Source organism: Canis aureus, chromosome 1 (assembly GCF_053574225.1).
Source record: "Canis aureus isolate CA01 chromosome 1, VMU_Caureus_v.1.0, whole genome shotgun sequence".
Lineage (NCBI taxonomy): Eukaryota > Metazoa > Chordata > Mammalia > Carnivora > Canidae > Canis > Canis aureus.
The window spans coordinates 115,455,390-115,479,159 of NC_135611.1; the positions used below are offsets into that span (position 1 = coordinate 115,455,390).

The following is a 23,770-nucleotide window of genomic DNA, read 5'->3' on the forward strand; positions in this document are numbered from 1 at the left end:
AGCAGTCCCCTGAAGGCCATGTCCCTCAGGCAGCCAAGGGACCTCTGTCCACAACTGTACTCATGGTGTGTCACTGGCCCAGCACCTTGCTGAACGAGCGAGGGGCCACCCTCTTCCTTGCCCAGAGATGCCTGGCTCAGCTCCCACAGCCCCTGCTGGGTGGCCATGCACTTACTTCTTTGGGTCGGTGAAGGGGAGTGGCCGTGGCGGGGGCTCGTCTGTCCTCTTCCACCCCGTGGGGTGCTTATTGCGAACGGGCTGCTTGGAGAAGAAGGACTTAGGGACGGAGGCGGAGAGCTGGAAGGGGCTGGACTGGGCCAGCTGGGAAGGCCGAGGAGTCTCTGCGCTGGCTGTTTTGTAAACCTGAGCGGGGTAGCCTGCCCGCGAGCTCATGTCACTGCAGAGTAAAAACCAGAGGAAGTCTGCATGAATCCACTCCACATTTTGCAAAACTGATCTGTTCCAATTCACCTTTGGGAAACACAAAGTATTCTTCACAGGAGAGGTACAAATACACTACAGCAATGGAAAATTCAAGCACAGAAGTCTGTAAGGAGGGTGCCTGGGTGCCTCAGCTGCCTACAGCTCAAGGGCATGATTCCGGGGTCCTGGAATTCAGTCCTGCATCGGGCTCCCTGCAGGGGCCTGCTTCTCCACCTCTTGTCTCTCATGAATAAATAAACTCTTAAAAAAATGTCTGTATGAAAAAAAAAAAATGTCTGTATGGAGAGAAGGTGAAGTTGCCTACACAGCCCCTCATCGTACCCCAGGAATGCCCTTCTAGCACATGTGGTACCTCTCTGGGGATTAAAAAAGTCACCACCGTGGGTGGATGCACCCCGAGATTTCCCTGTCTCCTGGGCACAGCCTACATAGCTGAAGATGGGGATCCTACCCGCCTGTCTCTAGAGGTTTCCATGGTTTACAATTTGCTCACTCTCTTGCTGCCTTGCACTTTCTCTCCTTTTTCCTATGTATTGCAAATACGCATGCGAATACAATTAGAGAGGTAAGAATTATTTTCTTTGGCGGGGGAGGACTGTATTTTTCTATAACTGGGATCACATTAATATGTGATCTGTAATCACATTAATAAGTTGTTCTATAACTTCTTTTTTTACTTAAAATACAGCTTGCCAAGTAGCCTTTTCATTCAGATATTTTTTTGAGTAGCTGCTATACATCAGAAAATATCTCCGCTGATCTAATGATCTAAAACCACAGCTTGCTATTCAAATGCTGGATTCCCATGGAATCAGTGGTACAACAAACCCATGTTGCTAACCAGTACACAACTTTTGGGGATTCAATTGTTCACTCCTCTGAGGCAATGTGACTTTTAACACTTTTAAATAACATTCTAATTCCACTTCAAGTAAGAGGCATTTAATGAAAAAATTAACGCCTTTGGGGTTTAAGCCAACAAATCCTTTTTGAAGGTCAATTTAACAATATGAAGGGGTGGGACTTTTGACTATGATCAAATGAGGAGACTGGCAAATCCTCTCCCCCAAAGCACAAAACAGACACAACCACCACTTCAGCACTTTGGCAACTGACCAAGGGCATACGGCAGTCTAATGGTCATCTCTGCTTGAAAAACCGGTGTACTTCAGGTATGGAAAGAGGAAATCTGTGGCATTTGGGCTGGGGCTCCTCTCATCCTCCTGCCCAGCTCAATGAATAAGGACATTCTGACATATCCAAACCTTTGGGACAGCATCAAGCATACTGACGTGTGCGCACCGAGAGTTTTAGGAGAAGTCAGGAAAGAGCAGAAAAAAGACTTAAAGAAATAGTGGCTGAAAACTCCCCAAATTTGATGAAAAAAATTCGCCTACACATCCAAGAAGCTCCACAAACCCTAAGTACGATAAATACAGAGACATATGTATCCAGAAAAACAGCTCAAAGTCAAACAGTGAGATAAAAATCTTGAAACAAGAGAAAAATAATTCATCACATACAGATAAGTATCGATATAATTAACTGCTGACTTCTTACTGGAAACAATGGAATGGAGTGTTTTCAAAGTGCAGAAAGAAACAAACCACCAACCAAGAATTCTGTATCCAGCAAAACTATCCTTCACATATGAGGCAAAATAAAAATATTCCTAGATAAACAGACTGAGAGCTTGACTGCCAGCTCATCTGCCTGGTAAAATAATAAAAGAAGTCCTTCGGGTGAAAGACAATGACTTCAGGGGTGCCAGGGCTGGCTCAGACCATGGAGAGTGTGACTCGATCTCGGGGTGGTAGGTTCAAGCCCCACACTGAAAAGATTACTTCAGAGAGAGAAAGAGAGAGAGAGAGAGAGAGAGAGAGAGATAGCAAGTGCGCATGAGCGCATGGGGGGGAGGAGTAGAGGGAGAGAGAGAAGCAGACTTCTTGCTGAGCAGGGATCCTGACTCAGGGCTCAATCCCAGGACCCCTGGACCATGACCTGAGATGAAGGCATATGCTTAACTGACTGAGCCACCCAGGTACCCCTAAAAATAACATCTTAAAAAAAAAAAAAAAAAAAAAGAAGAAAAAGATGAAAAGGACTCCAGATGGTGACCTGAATCTATACAGAGAGATGAAAGGTCCAAGATGGTAAATTTGTGTATTAGAATAAGACCATAGATTTAGGTTTTATTTCTTTGCTAACTTCCTTAAAGACATAAGATTGTAAAAGGCAGTAATAAGAGCACTATACTGTTGGGCTTATAACATACATGAATGTAATAAAATGACAAAAATAGCACAAAGGATGGGGAACCAGATGTGGCTATGTTAGAGAGAACTTTTTCTTTAAAATATTAAAAAAAAATTTTTTTTTTTGAGAGGTGGGGAGGGGCAGAGAGAAAGGGAGAGAGAGAATCCCAAGCAGGTTCCATGTTCAGTATGGAGCCTGACTCACAACCTTGAGATTATGACTTGAGCCAAGATCAAGAGCAGGACCAACTGAGCCACCAGGTGCCCCTGGAGGAAAATTTCTGTATTTTATTGGAATTATATTACTAGATTTGAATTACACTGTTAACATACATATTACAGTAACTAAAAAAAAAGTAAAAAAAAAAAAAAAAAAGAGATATCCAAACGGTACAATAAAATAAATTTATTTAATACAAAGGTGGCAGTAAAGGAAGAACAGAGGGGCCCCTGGGTGGCTCAGTCAGTTAAGAGTCCAATTATTATTATTTTTTAAAGATTTTACTTATTTACTCTCAAATAAATAAAATCTTTTTTCCAAAGATTTATTTATTTATTCATGAGAGACACAGACTGAGAAAGAGGCAGAGACATAGGCAGAGGGAGAAGCAGGCTCCCTGCAGGGGGCCCGATGCAGGACTTGATCCTGAATCCCGGGATCACAACCTAAGCCAAAGGCAGGCGCCCAACTGCTGAGCCACCCAGGAGTCCCAAATAAATAAAATTTTTTTTAAAAGATTTTATTTATTTATTCATGAGAGAGACAGAGAGAGAGAGAGACACACAGAGACACAGGCAGAGGGAGAAGCAGGCTCCATGCAGAGAGCCTGACATGAGACTCAATCCTGGGTCTCCAGGATCATGCCCTGGGCTGAAGGTGGTGCTAAACTGCTGAGCCACCCGGGCTGCCCCAAATAAATAAAATCTTAAAAAAAAAAAAAAAAAAAAAAAAGAACAGAGCAAGAAAGTGAACATAAGCAAACAGCAAAATGGGAAATGTAAATCCAATTATTAATAATTTCTTTCAATGTGAATGTTTCAACGCCCAAGTTGAAAGACAGAGATTGACAGACTAGATTATAAGCAAGCTCTGAAAAAGAAAGAAAAAAAAAAAATTAAAAGCAAGCTCTGGGACACCTGGGTGGCTCACTGGTTGAGCACCTATCTGCCTTTGGCTCAGGGCATGATCCCAGATCCTGGGATGGAGCCTGCTTCTCCCTCTGCCTGTGTCTCTACCTCTCTCTCTGTCTCTCTCATGAATAAATAAATACAATTTAAAATAAAATAAAATAGAATAGAATAAAATAAAATAAAATAAGCAAGCTCTGACTAGATAAGCTTTCTATGATTTAGCAACATTTATTAATGCGGCCATGGTTATGAACTGGTGGGGGGATGCCCAGGGAACCATGGAGCGTACAACACCAGGAAAGGACCTAAGGTGATTAGGCCTCCCCAGGGAGGCAATGGCACCTGAGCTGAGAATTCAAGGATGAGTAACATCAGTCTAACATCTGATCTCTCAGAAACCTATGTCACAGAAAAGCCTGCACAAGTACTTCTAGGCACATACATGGATAGTCACTGTGGTTATTGTGTGTAATTGAGAAAATCAGGGGTGCCTGGCTGGTTTGATAGGAGGAGCATGTGACTCTTGATCTCAGTGCTGTGGGTTCAAGCCCCATGTCAGGTGTAGAGATTACTTAAGACAATAAATACAAACTTAAAAAAAAAAAGTAAGTTAGATTTGGCTTGAATGTCTTTTAACATGAGATTACTAGATGCTCCAGGCACATCCTGATGATCAAAAACAAAATCTGGGTGGCTCAGTTGGTTAAGCATCTCACGTGGGCTTGGGTCATGATCCTGAGGTTCTGGGATCAAATCCCCATCAGGCTCCCTGCTCAGTGGGGAGTCTGCTCCTTCCTCTCCCTCTGCCCCTCCCCCTGCTTGTGCTCTTTCTTGCTCTCTCCCAAATGGAAATAAAATATTTAAAAATACAAAACATAAAACAGAACAAAAAATGATACACCCAGCTCAAAGAAAGAGGTAGGTCTGTTTATGAAAAAGGACAGATGTCTGAGTGGAAACAAGGCTGGGAAACAAAGCATGACTCTGCTTTTTCTTTTTATACATGCACATATACTGCAGGATTACTGGGCTTTTGTTGTTTTGTCTTTTTTACAAAAAGGAACTGTACAGTTTTTTTTCCCCATCTGTGGGTCATGAAATCATTTTACTGGCTCTTGACCATTATTAAGGAGGAGAAAACCCATAAAACTGAACAGATAGGAATAAAAAAACATCGGTGTACCGCATGCAAGCTAAGTAAGGGTAAGTGTTTTGTGAAACTTCGTTCTGGATGTCCGTGTGGGGTTGTAACATAAGGTGCTTCCCCCGTTTTGGGTAATGGTCAACAACGTTTGCAAGAACTTGGCTGGTGCAGGTCTGGAGAAAAATCTCTGGGTGAGTGTGCACTAACTGGTTACCTCTGGTTACTAATGATAGGGAACACGTACAGAATATAAGTGCAGTGAAACCACGTAAGTGGGGCAGGGTAAAAAGGCAGTGCAACGTGACACCCCGGTCTCCCTTCCTGAGGCCACCAAGACCCATCCTTTCTTGTCTTCCACAGAGAGCGTGGGCACGTAGAAGTGCACGTGAGAGGGAGTGTGTATCATTCCTGCTTCTCTTTGTGAAATAAATGGCAGCATATCATAAACTTGCTGTGCACCTTGCTTCCACTTGAACCACATATTCTGTAGATCTCTCCACGTCACTCCATACAAGACCCCTCTTGTCAATGGCTGTGGGGGGGTTCACCCTATAAATCTATCGCTAGTGATTTTAACCCTTTTACTTTCCATGGTACATTTCTCTACCTTGCCATCAGGCACGTTCATTCAGCTTTGGTGAGCTGAAAAAACAAGAGATGATTAAAGAAGGGGGAAAAGATGAAGGTCCTTTGTCTCTGTCTGCCAGCCGGCTCCATCCACCGCCTCCTAGAGATGGGTCTGACCCTCTCTGTGCCCTGCCACAGACACTGTGGGTATCGGCCTCATCCCCCCTCAACCTGTAAATGGAGGTGGATTTTACTTATCCCTTGCTTGAGGAAGGTGACCTGACACCAGCCAGCCCAGAGGGCAAATCGTAACTGGGTGGTGCCACTTGTCTGGGATGGGGATGGGTGAGACCTCAGGGAACGTGTCTATGGAATGCCTGCTGGGTGATTTCTGGGGAAGATTTCTTTGATAAAAAAACCTACAAAAGACAGTTGCAGGAAACATCACCTTCTCTTCTAGTGGACACCGTGACTACTGGGTGAATGACGGCCACTCTGAGAATGAGGGGAGCTAGCCTGCAGGCTGACGGAGGCAGGTCAAAAAAAGCAGAAAGAACTTAGGTCTCTGAGCCAATATATTACCCAGTCGCGGGGCCTTCCCTAAGTTGGCACTTGGTGTTCTGTGAGACAGTGGACGTCCCTCAGCTGAGCTGGGATTTTCTGTTACTTGTAGCCAGAGGCACTCCCATGACTGGCTCTGTCTTTAGCTTCTCCGAGATGCAGTAGATGGTGTTTCACACACAGGATGGCCTCAACACAGAACTATCCCCCGGAATGCGCTATCTTGATCCAGCCCGAGGTGGAGTTCTCACCCCACCTACCCATTTCTTTCTGAAGCACCAGCATGGACAGGTGTCCTCCCTGGGCCTCAGCTGACACTTGAAAAACAAGGCAGTGCCGTGTGGTTGGCGAGAACGTGGGCTGTGCTGCTCACCTGCCCCAGGTTCCAACCCCAGCTCCGAGTGACACACTGTGGCCTTAGCTCAGGTCCCTTCCCCTTAGTGAGCCTGTTTCCTCCTCTGAGGAATGAGGAAAAACAGCACCACTGCATGAGTCCCGTGTGCAAAGTTATATACGGATGTGGTATGCCCAGGGGCTAAAAGCCAGGGCTTCGGGCCCAGCCAGGCCTGGGTTGGGGGCATCCCGCTTTGCACTCCCACCCCACCTTCACCTGGAGAGGCGATCTGTTTTATAGCTCAGATTTTGTTGGCGGAAACGGTTTTGTGATTTACAAAAAAAGCGGAGAAACCGCAGGCTGGATGGAGAGAGCAGAGTTGCACTCACACGTGCAACACTCTAGTCTTGGTGGGTGGCCCGGGGTGGGCGACAAGCATGAAGGGGCTGTGCCCCTGCCTCCAGGAGGCAGGGCCAGTGTTGGCCGTGCACAGCTTGTGAGCATGGCCAGGCCTTGCTCCCAGCATCTTACAGGCATCCCTTCTTAATTGTACTGGCAATCCCACGAGGCAAGAGCTACCACCATCTCCATGTTCCGAATGGGGAAACCGAGGCCCAGAGAAATTAAATAACTTGCCCTGAATGATGCAGCTGGTAGGGGTTGGAGCTAGGACGCAAACTCAGTCTGGCTCAAGAGACCCTGCTTTTAACCACGAGCCTGTACTTTCAAGGACAACTGCAGTCACGATAAATACGTGATAAGTGCAAACGAAACCTAGCAGCAGGGGATATTTTTGTACCCAGCTACGTCTCAGGCCCTGTGTGAAGTACTTTAAATGCATGATGTCGGTTCATTCTGGCAGCCGGAGACCACAGATCCTATTATTAACCCCATCATACAGATGAGAAAATTGAGCCACAGAGAAACTAAGGAGCCTGATGGAGATCACACAGTTGGGTCAGCTGTGGAGCTGTGCGATCCGGACACTGGCAGTCCGAGGCCACGGGCCAGGGAGTAACACTCCTCACCCACGCACCCCTCACTGCTTGGCCTTAACCGCTGGACCAACCTTGCCCTCTCTGCCTGGTGTTAGCATGGCCTTGAGAGCTCAATCAGTCCCTGCAAGTGGCTGGAGTTATCATGCTCCAGGGCAGGAGTCGTGAGTGGCCACGTTTCACCCAGGGGCCTGGGAGCAGAAGTGGCAGGTCTGCAGGGAGGGTATGAGCTCCACCTGATGTAGAACCCAGTCACCTTCACCCCATGCCCCCCAGCACTGCAGCAGCCTCCTCCTGCCCACCCCCACCAAACACAGCCAGAGGGAGCCTGTGAACACCTGAGTCGGATCACAGCCCTCTGCTGCCCAGGACCCTCTGTGGCTCCCCCTTACTCAGGGTAGAGTCAGAGGCCTTTCCTCTGCCCACAAGGCCCCATACCACCTGGCCTGTCCCCTCTGCCCTCAGCTCCTCCCACCCACCAAGCTCTAGCCACGTGGAAGCGCTTCCCAGCCAGAAATATTCTAGCCTCAGAGCCTTTGCATTACTCCCAATTTTCCTTGAGAGGGCTTGGGCTCCTCTCCCAGACTGATTGTGACTCTCCAAGTGGGTCTTGGTCACGTGTGACCCCCATGGACCCCCCAGGCCCTCGCATTACCTTTAAGCATTGTGTCCCCAGAAAGGTATCCCAGAGACTCCCTCCTGGCACAGCCCGGGGAAGCAGAGCCACGTGCTTCCTGCCTGGCTATGGCAGCTCCACGTGGAGTGGAGAGCCTCTGACCGCCCCTTCACAGCTCTGACAAATTGCTCTGGAAACCCAGGAAGCTTTGGAGTGTGTGCTGCCTCAGGAGAGGGCGGGGGGCCAGGTGGCTGCCCGCCTGGGATCACTCAGCCCACGGCAGTGCCCACAGCGGGCGCTGGCGCCTGGCAGTGTGCCTGGAAGCTGGGCTCCCATGACGAACGTCTGGGGAGAGAGTCTGCGAAGTCACTGAAATCATCGATGGGCACAAGCTGCTACAGGCTCCAGCAGCTTCCACAGCGGGGCTGGAGCACAGGGAGCGAGTGGGTGGGTGTTTCCCTGTTCGGGCACGGCCTGGCCCGTCCCTCTCCTGGCAGTCCTCGCATTTTGCGGGCAAACTCAATTCTTCTACCCTTCAAATGGTCCAGAGTAATCTTTTTTATTCCCCCCAGAGTAATCTTTTTAAAACATAAGTCAGATTATGCATTCACACGCCTCCCAGGGCTCCCACGTCCCTCAGGAACAAGTCCCCGCAGCTGACTGTGGTCAGTGAGCCTGCCAGCACCGGGCTCTGGCCTGTCTTGCCACACCACGTCCTGCCCCTCTGTCTGCCGTGCCCTGTCCGCCCCTTCCTCTCTGGCCACCTGACCATTTCTAGGCATGGCACGCGAGTTCACCTTCAGGGTCTGGCCATTTGCCGTTTCCTCCGCCTGGGTTAACCCCTTACTTCCTATAAAATACCAAGTTCTCTGAGAGGCCTTTCTGCTCTCCGTCCTGTTGGGTGCCCCCCCCCCCGCCCCCCAGACCTTATCACCATCCGGCATAGTAGTATCATTGGTTGTTCTGTCGTCAGTTTGTCTTGCTCTCTCTCCAGGAGGATGTCATCTCCACAAGAGAGACACCTGAGCCTGTTCCCTGCCATGTCACCATGTTTGGAATAGACCCGGGCACACGGTGGGTGCTTCAGTGCTCAGTAAGGATAACATGCCTCTCGGGCTGGGCCTGCCCCGCTGTCCTCTTCTTAGGAACCTCACCACTCCCTGTCTGCAGCACCCTCCTGACTCAGCTCGCTGGCACCGTCCTGGGCCTGGGTCTCCCTCTCTTCCTCCATGTGAATGAGCAAAGCCACATGCTGACACAGTCACAGCTGCTCTGTCCTCTGGTCCGGGCCCCTTCCTTCTCACATCTCAGCCTCAGCCCTGTCCCTGAGGTCTGCCTCCAGTCCCATCCCCAGCACTATCTTTCAAAACCCAAACCTGCCTGTACTACCCTTTCTGCTGAAATCTCTCTTTGCTGCCCATAGCTCTGAGAATGGAATCTAAACTCTGTACTGTGGCTGACAGGGCCTTGCATGGTCTGGCTTCTGCTGACCTCCCCCAAAACTCTCTCATCAGCTGCTCCCTCATTTTCTACCTTTGAGCCAAGGAGCCTGTGTTCAGCGACCTGATGGCATCCACCCTTTCTACCTCAGGGCCTTTGCACACTTTGCTACTCCCTTTCATAGGGACACCCTTTCCACATCCCATCTTTTCCATTCTTTTAAAGATTGATTTATTTATTATTTTAGAGAGGGGGAGGGGCAGGGGCAGAGGGAGAAAGAGAATCTTAAGCAGACTCCCCGCTGAGGGCAGAGATTGACACAAGGCTTAATCTCTCAACTCTGAGATTATGACCCGAGCCAAAATCAAGAGTTGGATGCTTAACTGACTGAGCCACCCAGGCACCACCCTCTTTTTTTTTAAATTGCATAATAGCTCACATGTAGTAAAGTGTATAAAACATAGACATTTAACTTAAGAAATTATCACAAAGCAGACACCATGTAAGCAGTTATGTGGTCAAGAATGTATCACCAGCCCTTCAGAAACCACTCACCTGCTGCCTCCTCCTCAGTGCTTTTATCTTTGCACAAACAGCTCCTCACAGAAACCACCTCTGCCCCTCAGGCTAGATTAGACATTCCCTCCAGCCCTGCACCACATCCACCCTCAGATCCCAGTGGGTCTCTTCTCCCCAGGCTTTTCCCTCCTCTCACCTGTCTCCCTGGTGCTTGGTCAGTGTTAGGACAGCAGGGGCCCCGCCTGCCTGCAGCACCCAGTGGAGGGCCGGGCACACAATGGGCACTCGCTGTGCAAACACACACAGGTGCTCTGCTATGAAGTTCTGTGGAAGTAGAGCCAAGGATGGCTCTGGCGCGTGCATGCCTGCCCTGGAGGAGCTCAGCTGGGCATCAGGCTGTCATTCCAGCTCTGCCCAAGGATGCAGACTAATGACAGGGGATGCAGAAGGCTGGGGGGCTGCCCGGTGCAAGGGGCAGTGTGACCGGCGGCAGGGGGAGGCACATGTGGGCCTCTTGGGTGCAGGTGTCAGTGACTGTCTGGGAACTTGCCCTGTAGAGATGGTCAGGTAGTGGGAGGGCCACAGCAAAGTGAGGCCACAGTGGGACTTGCACATCTTCTCTGTCTGGGACACTCTACCCTCCTAGTCCTCCTGGTTATAGGAAAGCCCCTTCCACCATGGGGTCTGGCCCCTCCTTTGGGCTCCCACATCCCAGATGCTTCCCTCATCTTGGCACTGACCACTCTGGGCTGCCATTGTCTGGGGATGGGTTTGTCTCCCCGCTGGGACTCTGAGCCCTGAGACGTCAGGCCTGGGGCTGTCTCAGCCGAAGGGCTGTCCCAGTACTGCCTGTAACTGGCAACGCCCAGGAGAAATATTCTGATTTAGTTAGTTTTAGGACAATCCCCTGTGATTTTGACAACAGTCAGGCTCAAGGTCTATTGCCTGGTCCTGTGCTCAGAGTCCTACAAACATTAGCTAATTCAATCTTCATATCCCTAGGAGGCAGGTATGTGATTTATTCCCCACTTTACAGATGAGGAAACTGAGGCCCAGAGAAGTTCAGTCATTTGGCCAAGGCCACACAGCCAAGGCAAGGCAGAGGGAGGGCTTGAACCCTGGTGGAGGTCCACACTCTCATCTACCATGTAGACGTTTCCTTAAATCAACTCATTTAATTTTCCTTAACTTGTCCAAGATGGTATCTGTAAAAGCTGGGGATGGATGGGTAACGCTTTCCTAATACTCATTAAAGCAAACATATATCCATTAAAAAAAAAACCCATTTTCCTCCTGTACCACCCAAAGCACCTCGAGCACCCCATTTTGGGAAATGCTGTTCCACACTAGAGCCTGGTTGCCTAGGAGAAAACTTCGGGAAGCAGCTTAATGAGTAGATAAGAATGATTTGCAATTAGCATCAATTGTCTGTATGCAAATTAAAGCTCCCAACCGCAGGGCCCTCTTTTGTAGTGGGTTCCTCTCCCATTTTATTTCCTTCATTTCTGGGTTCAGCAAATCCTTCTCTCAGACACAGGGTAATTTCATATCCACCCCCTGGCTTCAGCCACAGTCTACTCCCCAGTGCTGCTGCCTTTCTAACACAGATTTCAAAACCCTGCAGTTAGCCAGATTTACTAACATGGCCCTATGCCCAGCACAGGGCCTAGGAGGGTCGAGATCTGGGACCCCCAGGGCACCCAGGACTCTGCTGGCGCAGAGCCCTTCTCAGTGGGCGCACTTTGACATTTGTCTCAGTGATGGCCTGATTGTCGTCTGCCTCCCTCAACTGATATGGGTGAGAAGGGGTGTGGGACTCCTGCATTTGCTCATCTTTCCCCAGCTTCCAGCCCAGTGGTCTGCGCCATAACAGATCCCTAAGAAATATCTGTAAGTGAGATGAATGGATAGATAAATGGATGAAGGAGCTGGTCAAAAGTCTGAGAGTCTGAATGATGGAGAACTACCTGCCTGGCGGTGCGGGCTAAGCCAGAGGCTAAGCTCAGTGGGATTCATGCCCTCACCATCTTCACCCTTCTGGGCTGCTGACTCAGGGAGGTCCGGGACCAGGGCTGGGGGTGGAGGGGCACCCACAACACAGGCACTCTCAAACACAGCAGTTCCCAAATCTGTCAGGGAACCACTGCTAAGTCATGAGATCATTTAAGGAGGTATGGAGACGTATTCACATTCTCAACAGATGAGGCCACATCAGAGCGCTTCACACAGTCAGGCTAAGTACTGTTTGGAGGCACTTTTGCTTCGCTTTTAAACACAGCTATTTCTGCATAGACACAGATGAAAGTCCACTGTAGGCTGTGGTCAAAGTCTGGGGCCACTGCCTGGGTGAATGAGTCCTGGCAAAGGCATCAGGAAACCAAAGGGGAGGAGGACCCCCCCCCCCCCATAGGGGTCCTGGGCCAGCCCCTGCTCAGGTGTGGTCAGGGAAGGGGAGGAAGGCTGTGCACAGGGGACTGCAGCACAGTAATTCCTGCCTGGGGCCACAGACCTCAAGGTGGCACGTGTACCAGAACCTCAAGAACCCTGTGAGTGCAGAACCATTTTTCTACCTCTATGCATTCTTCTGGGTGATGGTTCTTGGCTTTTGTCAGATGCTCAAGTATATGCAGTCTAGGCCCCAGACTGATGGCTCACTGATGCCAGTTCTTTCTCGCTTACTCCCCTGCCTGCCTCTCCACCAGTGCTTCTTAAAGTGTGGTCCCCGGACCAGCATCATCATCACCATCTACCAGGAACTTTATAAAATGTATATTCTTTAAAAAATGCGTATGACTTCCTTCAGCCTGTTTGCTCAAGGGGCTCTGGGAAAGCTTTTGGTTTCTTCAGAGAAAGGGAGCTTCAAGAAGAAGCAATCTTCCTTGGTTCTCTGACTGGACGGGGTGCCCCAGGGGCACCACAGCCATCTCAGAGGAGGAAGCTACAGGCCTTCCCAGAGCTGCTGTACTAGCTGAGCTCTGCCCTCTGTGGAGTTCACATCAGGAGACTATTAAACCTCTATTTGTTTAAGCCACTTGAAGGTCAGTTTTCCTGTTAATTCCAGCCAAAGGCACTCCTAACAGTTACCCCCAGAAAGCATAAAACCACTAGTCTCAGCAGAGAGAGGAGGAAAGAGAGACAGAGGGTCAGAGTAAACCAGAGACAGATGAAAGCCAGGCAGGGGTTTCTTTCCCTTTACCCCGGATACCTGCGGCCGGATGATGTGGGCAATACTGGGAGGGGGGGGGGGGGGGATATGTCTACGAGCCTCTTAACTTTGTAAGCAAGCTAGTGTGTAAGCACACCCGTCCAAGAGCCTGTGTGTAGGGAGGGGAACCGCACTGTTGGGGCTGTAGGGGAAGCAGAAGGCAGTCAGGACTCCCTGAAGGACTGGGGTAAGGAGTGGGGTCTTACCTGGGCTGCCTGGGTGGGTCGCGGCTACCCCCCGCCAGGCCCGTAGGGGTGCTGGAGCCTGAGGAGTACAACTTCGGGCGGTAGCCCTTGGCTTGGCCAGCAACCGCCGGGGCTGGTGAGACCTCCCGCCGTCTGTCTGTGTGGTGGGATCGCCCGGCGGCCTCACGTCCGCCCCCACAGAGGCCCATGCTTCCCGGGGGCTTGTGCGGCTTTGTCTGCCGGGGCACCTTGGCCAGGGACATGCAGCTGGGGCTGGAGGTGTACAGGGTAGTGTCAATGCCGCTGTCGCTGGAGCCACCCTTGGAGAGGGGGTCTTGCTCTGGCTCCAGGGGGTCCAGGGGGTCCAACCAGCGGTCGTCACTGTGGCTGCTGGATGCATTGCTGGAGAGGGTGTTGCTGCTGGAGTGACTGGAGTAGGGAGGCTCCCCCTGAAAGGCGAGAGACGTGTGTCATCCTCAACTCCACAGTTGGTGCAGACCTCCCCTCCCTGTGTCCTCCCCATACCTAAGCTCTGGCTCCCTCACTGATTGGCCACAGTACCTTGGATGAGCGGGATAGCTCTCCTGTGCCTTAGTTTCCACATCTGTAAAACTGGATGGTTGATAACTCACAGGGATATGGGCAAGGTGCTGCCCACGGCGCAGGCTTGACACATACAAAGCTGCGCTCCTGGCCTTCCCTCCCAGATCCGCCACTTCCCCCTCAATAAAGGCACCTACCTCCAACCCTTCAGCTGCCCCACATGAGAACCTTGGAGTCACCCTGGACCCTGCTTCTGCTCTCACACCCACGTCCAGCCCAACAGCAAATCCTGTGGACTGCATCTTCAAGAGATCCAGGACCTGCCACTTGTCCTCCACGGCCCCACCCCGGGGCTGCCTGCCAGACCTCCCCCTGCATCATGGCAGCATCCTCCTCCCTGGTCCTGCTGCCCCCAGTGTGCTCCCCGCAGGCAGCTAGAGGGAGGCTGTGAGCACCTGCACCATTTCATGTCCCTTCCCTGCTTAGACCCTTAGTATGGCTCCATTTCAGTCACAGGAAAAGCCAGAGTCCTCCCGGAGGCCAGGGGTGGTTGGGCCCACGTTCTCGCCTCTGACCTCATCTGTCCCTCACCTTGATCGATCTGCTCCAGCCAAATGGGCCTCCTCACTGTTCCCCGCACCTGTCAGGAATCCCCCCACCTCAGGGCCTTGGCACTGAGGCCTTGGTTACTCTTTCTGCCTGGAATGCTCTGCCCGAAGGAGTTTTCACGATTGCCCCTTACTTCGCTCAGGCCTTCAGTCACCTCCCCAGAGGCCTTCACTGACCACCTCACCCTAACACAGCAGCGCCCATACTGTCTTCTCTCTGAACTGTGCTTTGTTTTTATTTCACAGCAAAGACCAGTTCGTGGTGTTATAGAACCTGTGTGTTCATCTGCTTCCTGCTTCTTGCCCACTGGGATGTCGGCTTTGTAAGCACAGAGGCTCATCTGTCCCCTCCACCACTGGGGTCCCAGGGGCTGGACACATTGTAAGGGCCCCTCAAACTCCTGTTGAGTGAAGGGATGCAGGCAGCCTGCTGAATGCTCAAAACAACCTACAACCTACTTTTCCCAGGCACACAGGGCTATGTTTCCCAGCTTCCCTTGCACTGTGATATGGCCACGTGGAGTTTTAATATTGATGGCCGGTGCAATGTAAGTGGAGATGATTCATGTCATTTCCAGGCTTGGGCCAGAGAGACTTCCCACATGATCCTCTCTTCCTCCCTCCCACCCCAACCTGCTGGAAAGAGGCAGGGACCCAGCAGAGGTCTGAGACCTGGGTTCCAGAATCATGAAACCCAGGAAAGAGGCTCACTGAAGACCACATTCAATTGTTGTATGAGGGAAACAGACTTCTACTGAGCGAGGTCACTGAGATTTGGGGACTGTCTCTTATAGCAGTTAACTTATTCCCACAGGCGACCCAGTGTGATGGCAATAGCGGGAGGGCCTTTGGGAGGTGATTAGATTATGGAAGTGGAACCCTCATGAAGAGGATTATAAAATCTCTATTTACATATTTATCTCTATATTTACATATTCCTCATGAGTGGGGTTATTAAAACCATGTATAGTATATACATTTATTCCCTTATACAGGAGACCCCAGGGAGCTCCCTCATCCCTTCCACCACATGAAGTAAGGAGGCCATCTATGAAGCAGGAAGTGGGTCTTCACCAGAGTCCTGATCTTGGACTTTCCGGCTTCCAGAAGTGTGAGAAATAAATTTGTCTTAAGTCACCCAGTCTTATTTTTGTTACACCAGCCTGAGCTGGTGAAGACGCCAAGCCAACCGTGACCAGTGTAATAATTGGGAAACTGCAGCACAAGGAAGTGCAGGGATTTTCTCATGATGACCTGGTCAGTGAGGGCTGGAGCCCGGCTGTGCATCTGGCTGGTTCTAGACCAAGCAGTTGGCCCCTCTGCTAGAGCAGAGGACGGCAAAGGTAGAGGATGTGCTCACATGTGGTGTTCAGAGGCCCACACCCAGGTGAAACTGCCCAGCACATAGCAGTCAGGGAGGTGAAGCAGCTGGCTCCGGAAGCCCTGGCTCCCCAGGGTTAGACAGGTGGGGCCCAGACTCACTTTGGAATGCCTGTTGGGGGAATCTTTGCCTGCTGCGTCCTGCCTGGAGGCGTGCTTGCTCCCACTGCTTCCAGCCATGGCTGAGAGCCGGGCCTGGGCGGGCACATGCCACAAAGGCTCTGCAGGAAGACAGGAGACACATCAGTAGTTAGAGGTGACTCAGGCTCTGGCCTGAGTCCACCTGAGGAATCTGGCACCCAAAATGGTCCCATCCCTCTGTTAGCTTGTCTGCTCAGGTCACACAGGACCACAACCTCATCAACTTATGTCTTGGGGTATAACCTGGGGTATAACAATATGACATGTTTACTAAGCACTTAGTATGTGTCAGACACTATTCTAGTGCTTTACATGGGTTAATTCATTGAAGCTGTAGGGACCATCCTCCATTGTCACTCCCAGAGAGGCTTGGACACATTTTCATCCTTACTGGCCTGTTCATTTCCTTTTCCCATTTTCCCATAGGATTGATGTCTTTTATCTTATTGCTGAGTGGGGTTCTTTATATATACAAGGTAGTAATCCTTTGCTGGTTAAACGTTCATAACTCATTTTGTTAAACAAAAATGGAATCACACTAAGCACTGTCCTACAATGTGATTTTTCACTTCATGTTACACTTACCTTTCATTTTATATCCTCCTAATACATCTTCACAAAATTGAATATAAAGTCATTTTTTAAAGATTTATTTATTATTCATGAGAGACACAGACAGAGAGAGAGGCAGAGACACAGGCAGAGGGAGAAGCAGGCTCCTCTCAGGGAGCCTGATGTGGGACTTGATCCTGGATCCGGGATCATGACCTGAGCTGAAGGCATGTGCCCAACCACTGAGCCACTCAGGTGTCCCATAAAGTCATGTTTTTAACAGCTGTATAGCATCCGGTCATGTGAACAGATGTCACTTTTAAACCAGTTTCCTACTGATGGACATTTAGATTATTCTCAAGTCTTCCTTACCACACTGTTTGGGTGGCTTTCCCTCTACATGTAGCCTTGACCAATTGTGGGATTGTGTTGGGACAGGACTCCGCAACTGGAGTTTGTGGTCTCAGGTAAAATAGGTTTAAAATTGTGATGGCTGGTGTGGGGTGTGAATGAGTCTAAATTTCCAGGTAGTCAATATGCCTGAACTCAGCAACTGATCTTAAACACACACAAAAAACCCCAAAGTACAACTGTAGTGGAGGGCTAGTTAGTATCTATCTATCTATCAAACACAAATGCACTAACAGGAGACAGAGGACCAGAACCCTGGTGGTCTAACCCCAGGGCTCCCACACTTTTGATCACTGCTGTATTAAAAATAATTATAATAAAGATGACTATAATGCACTTAACCTGTGTTAGGTTTTACTAGAACATTACCTTGCTGAATCTTCCTAGTAATAGGTTAAGGGGGATATTACACCACTTCCAAAAGATGAAGAATATCAAGACTCAGAGAGGTTAAGTACCTGGTCCGAGGTCCCAGAGAAAGGCCCTCAGACTTGTGCTGTCCACTCTTGTACCTTCTCCATGTTTCCCCAACAAGGACAATGCTGGCAATGATGGAGAGTATGTGCTTGTGGAACAAGAATCATCATTCTCTTAATGATGGGCTGGGGCCTGTGCTGAGGGCTGGGCAAGGGTGATCTCACTGGACCCCAAAACCGTGCAGGAAGGAGAGACACTTAGGATATCCACCGCAGAAGCGGGATCTGAAGCCAGGACAGATGAGGTCACAGGGCTGACTGTGAACTTCCCACAGGGCCTGTTTGAGCCTGAACTCATGGCCACACGCCGCTGCTGCCAGTGCACCAGGGACCCAGGTTCCTGCTGGGGAAGGTTCCTGCTCTGGGTATGCTGAACATGGCTCCCAGGGCCACCACAGAGAACAGCCTGGTTGGCACAGTCAAGGGCGTCACTGTCCCTGTGGTGGCAGGGAGGCTGCCCACTTTACCTACCTCCTCTGCCTCTGGAGATGGTTTTCCTCTGTGGAACATCCTGCAGGCCCAGGAGGTACTAATTTCCTGGGAGGTGGCCAGATCATGCCGGAGACCAAGCCTGCAGCAGCCACATCCAGCCTCAACTACCACCTATCACACTGGTGACTCCCATTTTTCCATCTCTGGCTCAGACCTCTCCTGACTTCAGCCTTGTACATACGGTTGCCTCACAACACCTCCAGTGGGGGGGCTCCTGGGCATCTCCTGCCAAAGCCAACTCCTTATCTTTTTCCCAAATCTGCATCACTCACTGTCTTTCTTGTTCAGTCCATGTGGCTCCATGGTATCACTCTTGGCTCCTCTTGCTCTCATATCCACACAGAGGATCAGGAAATCCTGTCAACTTTACCTTCAAATGACCTGCCCATTTAGAACTTGCCTATTACGGTTCTGGAGTCCCAGGATCGAGTCCCGCGTCGGGCTCCAGGCATGGAGCCTGCTTCTCCCTCTGCCTGTGTCTCTGCCTCTCTCTCTACGTCTATCATGAATAAATAAATAAAATCTTAAAAAAAAAAAAAAAAAAAAGAACTTGCCTATCTCCCTCACCCCCATCCCCACCCTGCAAGGATCTGCAGTCACAAGGACCATATGAACACCAGAGTCAGGTCCCATCCCTCCTTTGGTCAGAAGGACCGAGCTCCTGTCCCACTCTGAGTGAAGGACAGAGTCCTCCCCACATGCTCTGGCCTCATCACCTCCCTGACCTCATCTCCACCACCCTTTCGGCCACACGGCCTCCCTACCGTTCCTCCTGCACCTGCTGCTACCTCTTTGACCTATTCTCTTTCCCCAGAATGTTTTCCTCCTCGCTGACTCCCTTGCGTTTTTCTAACTTTGCCTGAAATGTGATTTGCTCCGAGATTCCCCCAAACCCGGTCCATCTCTCTCAGCACTGTGTTATAGTTTCCACTGGATACTCAGCATTAATGGTGATCATTTGCCATTGTGTGCCCATCTGTCGGCTCCAAGAAGGCAGGGAACATGCCTGTCTGGCTCACACCGTGTGTCCCTGGTGCCCAGTCTGGTGTTTACCATTAGCGACATGTCTAATGAGTGGAGGAATGAAGGACCAGATTCCTCTCCTCCCGGGCTGCCTCAGGGTCCTCAGCTCCACCCTTAGCAGGTCCTGATACTGAGCTCAATACTGGTTCTTTGGGTCAGTCCCTGTTAACTTCCTGGCTCTCCTGCTGGAATTATCTCCCTTGTCATGCTGGGCATGCGACAGATATGAACTCGGCTGTGAGAGATGTGCTAAACTGTGGCCAGGCACAGACTCGGAGCAGCTGGTGACTCATGGGCCACCTTCCCAATCTTGGTGCCCTAAAGCTTGAGAAATGCTCACACCCAGTAGGTGAGGAGCTGGATGCTGTGTATGGACAGTGGGGGCTAAGGGGTGCTAGCACCCAACAGGTTTTGGTTCAATCTCAATTGTGCCTCTCACCAGCAGGCACCTTGCACAAGTGACAACCTTCCTGGGCCTCACCTTCCTCATTTCTTTCTTTCTTTAATTATTATTATTATTTTTTTTAAATTCATGAGAGACACAGAGAGAGAGGCAAGGACAGGCAGAGCTCCTTGTGGGGAGCCCGATGTGGAATTTGATCCCAGGACCCCAGGATCACCACCTGAGCCGAAGGCAGATGCTCAACCACTGAGCCATCCAGGCATCCCTCATCTTCCTCATTCCTAAAATGGGGCAGTAAAAAGTGCCCACTACGGCATGTTCCTGAGATGATTGAATAAGAGGGCATGAGAAATACCTAGTACAGCGCCGGGCATATAAGCTCGCAGAACCATACTGCTGTTCTGTGATTGCTATCATCTGATCAGGGCTGGGCCAATCTCCACGTCTGTCAGGGGGCCTGATTCTCCCACCCTGAACTACCTTATCGCTGGGTCTTGAGCACATTCTAGGCTTCATGATGATTTCTAAACACAGACTGCCCTGATTTCTGTGTGTAGGGCACAGGGGGTGTTAAGTCAACTTGTAATAAAGTCCCAAAGAAGTAAAGGAGGAACCAAGTTCTAGGAGACAGAAGAAAGAAGGGAAGGACAATTTGAGTTTCTGCGACACCTTATTTGGGTGAACACTGGAAAAGTCCCCCCAGCCCCGGTTTTACACTTTGGTGTTGTAAGCTCGCCAAGCAACACTTCTCTTTTTCTGATCGGGGTAGGGGAAAAAAGATGCAGATCTGCCTGTGTTGCAGCAAAGAGCACAGAACTCCAGGCAGAGGCAGGCAGGATCAGGTGTGCTGAGGAGGGAAGCAAGCCATGTGTGCAGGCCCCAGAGGCAGCAGAAGGGAGGGCAAGGTCGGGAAGGTGACCCGTCTGCCCCAAGTTCAACCATTTTCCCTGGTTTAAGGGAATTGTGGGGTTGGGGTGCCAAGGAACTCCCAGGGACAGGCAACCTCCTCCTTGCCCCAATGTGCCACAGGGAGCTGGTGATGTGCTGATGTGGTCATGCTCTGGAGCTGCCAGGAAGATTCTTGAACATTCTAAGAGGACAGCTCCACATCTCCCCCCTCCAATGTCAATGCTCTTTGACATTTCATTTATTTTCTTTTTTTTGAACCCACCCATTTATCCGGTAATTCTCGGACTTCAAAGGGGCTCCGAGTTTGTTATGTGAAATTGTATGTCAAACGTTCATCTAAGTGTGGATTAATCATCTTCCACAGGAGAATAGACAGATAAGAAGATGCTCAGTCTTGCCAGGCACATTAAAATCACAAGGTGATGCCACTACGTCCTCACCAGGACAGCCGAAGTGCAAAGGTTGGTGAGGACATGAAGAACTAGACTGCTCCTCTGTCCCTAGTGGGAGCAGGAAATAATTTGTCGCCCTGGGAAAAAGTGTGGCAGCTTCTTATAGGGTTAAACCTGCAACCCAGCAATTCCACCACCAAGCATACGCCCTAGAGAAATGTGAACATGTGCTCATCACAGACAAGTACAAGAATATTCCCAACAGCATGTGGCTAACAGTCCCAATCTGGAAACAACCCAAATGTCCATCCACACCAGAACAGAGTAATAAACTGTGGGTCATTCATACAACGGAATACTACCCAGAAATCACACCGCTGCATACAACCATGTGGCTGACGCTCAAGAACACGACACTGGGTGACAGAAGCCAGACGTGCACACAGATGCATCTAACCAGCAGGGGTCTGTGTTTCATACACATGGAATTCAAAACGAGGCAGGAAGGAGTGTTTTGGATGTGAAGAGCAGGGCAGGGGTGGCCCGCGGGGGGTGCTGACTGGGAGGGGCCTGGGGGGCTTTCAGAGGCTGGCCACGCTCAGCCTCGGACCCTGAGTGTGGGGTGTGCGCGTGTTCACTTTGCATGTTCTCATGCTGGACACTCATGATCTGGGCTCTGGTCTCAGCATGTGCTGTACATCTCTAACATTGGGAAAAGAGCACAGGAGGGTTTATGCAATGAAAAGCTCCAGAACGCAGTTGGTTCTGCTCCCTGACAGCACCACTTATAGTTCGTTTTCAGCTCTTTCCCTGGGAGGTCGCCACCCCCGCACCACACATCTGGACGCTGGCGCCTGCATGAATGCCATCTGCCAATGCCCTGGCGGGATGGAGATAGGATCAGGCTCACCGGTCCCTGCTGCTCTCTGGGGTGACCTCCCTAATCTTACGTGGGGCTCCAACAGCTTTCTTTTGTGTTCTAATCATCACTGGCAGGAGGAGGGGTAACACCTGGCACATTCTAAGAGGTCCTGCTGGGCAAGGCAGGCGGGCACAGCTGGCCTGGGGAGGCCATACCTGGCTTCTGACGCTCCATGGTGCTCTCCTGGCTGGTCAAGCCGCCCGAGGAGGAGTCGCCGCTGGACATCCCATCGTGGCTGAAGTGAGGATCGAAGGACAGCAGTGGGTGTGAGGCGGCTGCATACCTGCAGGGGAGTGAGAGGAGGGCAAGCACAGGGTGAAGTGCGGGTGTGTCAAAAACCACCCGAGCCCGAGACTTGCTCACTGGTGGGTTTTAAATGCACTGGAGGCTCTGCATGGAGGGGAGGCGAGATGAGTAATCCTGGAAACGTGCTATTAGCTGAGGGTCAGGAATGAGTCTCGCCTGGGAAGCATGCCAGGGAGTGCAGGGCAATGCAGGGTCCTTCAAGGAAGGAGGGGTGGAAGCCACTTGGGTGGAGGCCCTACTGGTAGGTTCCTCGGGGTCCTGTTTCTTGGCTGGGAGATGGGATAAGCTGTTGTGAGCAGCCCCGCCTCCCAGGCCTGTCTTGGGCTGAAGCATCTGTAGCTACAGGAGGCCCAGAGCTGACTGACTGATGTCCTGTGCGCCCAATGCTTAGCCAGAGGCTAACACACACACACACACACACACACAGCTGTGACAGCTGGCCAATAGGCCCGAACTCGGGGCCTGTCCCTCTGCAGGAGAGAAGCCACCTCTTCAGGCTTCAGAATGAGGCAGTGCAGGGCTCGAACCCCAGGGTCATCCCTCACTAGCTGTGTGGCTTTGGGCAAGTGCTCACTCGTCTGGGCTGCAGTTTCTCTATATGAAAAAAATGGGATAATGCCATTTGCTACTTCACAGGGTTGCAGGGTAGATGAAAGACCTAAGTCATCCCCTAGACAGAGATTCTCCTGGAGGCTGGCTCTGACCCGCAGGGAGGGCTGAGATCCAGGGGGGGCACAAGGCAGAAGGTTCTTCCTCTGGCCTCACATCCCAGCTGCATTGGTTCTATACCCCAGAATGAATCCTAAGGGTACCTCTAACATCCATCCTATCAGATCAGAGCCAGTCATGACTGAAGCCTTTCTCCCTGCCTGGGGTTGGTTCGGGAAGGCACATGAGGACACGATCTTGGTTGATGTGAGAGGATGGGAGAGTTATAAGGATTCTCAGAAAATACTTCCGGCCCTCCACCTGACAAGCACGCAGCAGGATGGCACTTCCTGGCCCCTTGAGATTGGCGGGGTGGGGTCTGGGCCTGGCCTTGTCAATGAGCTGTGAAGGAAGTAACTTGGGGCCGTTGGCTGCTCTGGCAGCGTGGGTCCCCAGGGGGGCCCTACCAACCAGCAGTGGAACTGCAGTGTGGGGGCGAGATACACCTCTGCTGCTTTAAACACCTGACATTTTCAGGTGTTTGTGACTGGCATGAGGGAAGTGTGCTGGGGAGGGCTTCCCAGTTCCTAAGAGAGATGACGAGGAAGGATGGCTTCTCTTCTTCGTCTAGGTAGGACTGGATCCAGAGAGAACACCACGAGATGCTGCGCCCGCCGCCCCCCCGCCCCCCAACCTGTTTGAGGATGAGGCCAACCCTGAGGGTAGAGGACAAAAGGTGGATGTTGTCAAAATGCTGGATTAACCCTCCCAGGAACCTGACCTACTTCTAAGACTCCTCTTCTGTGAGATAACAAATTCCTACAATGCCTGAGCCAGTCAAATTTCAGTTACTTGCAGCCAGAAGCACTCCAGTGACACAAGGCCCCATAGTTCAGGAGAGTTATTTCATCTCCACTAATAAAGCTGATTTTGTGGTTCCCCATTTGGTTCCTTTCGTCTATATTTGCAGCTCTGGACGTCTCCAGGGTCATCCTGCCAGCCTAAAGCCAGGGCTGTTTCTGCAAAGATCAACTCTAAACCCCTCAGCAGCAGAGGGGTGCTCCTTAGGAGCGCTGACTTCCTGAAAACTCATCTCTATCCAGCTGCCAAGAAAATACGTATTATCCCCACCCTCCCAAACCCTGACCTCTAATACCTCCAAGGAAGG

At 50.7% G+C, this 23,770-nt stretch overlaps 1 protein-coding gene across 7 annotated transcripts in view; it reads right to left on the bottom strand.

The window, feature by feature from the left end:
- Positions 1-23,770, bottom strand: part of SIPA1L3 (signal induced proliferation associated 1 like 3) — a 235,445-nt gene that overhangs the window by 26,813 nt on the left and 184,862 nt on the right. For 5 of the 7 annotated variants that reach the window (XM_077853508.1, XM_077853527.1, XM_077853519.1 and 2 more), the window contains 5 exons: positions 21,804-21,931; positions 18,400-18,498; positions 16,030-16,148; positions 13,418-13,845; positions 176-397 (listed from right to left, as the gene is read on the bottom strand). In XM_077853508.1, coding sequence (XP_077709634.1) covers positions 176-397; positions 13,418-13,845; positions 16,030-16,148; positions 18,400-18,498; positions 21,804-21,931 — 996 coding nt within the window. The remainder of the gene's footprint in view (positions 1-175; positions 398-13,417; positions 13,846-16,029; positions 16,149-18,399; positions 18,499-21,803; positions 21,932-23,770) is intronic. The other 2 variants (XM_077853554.1, XM_077853545.1) reach the window with 2 other exon arrangements.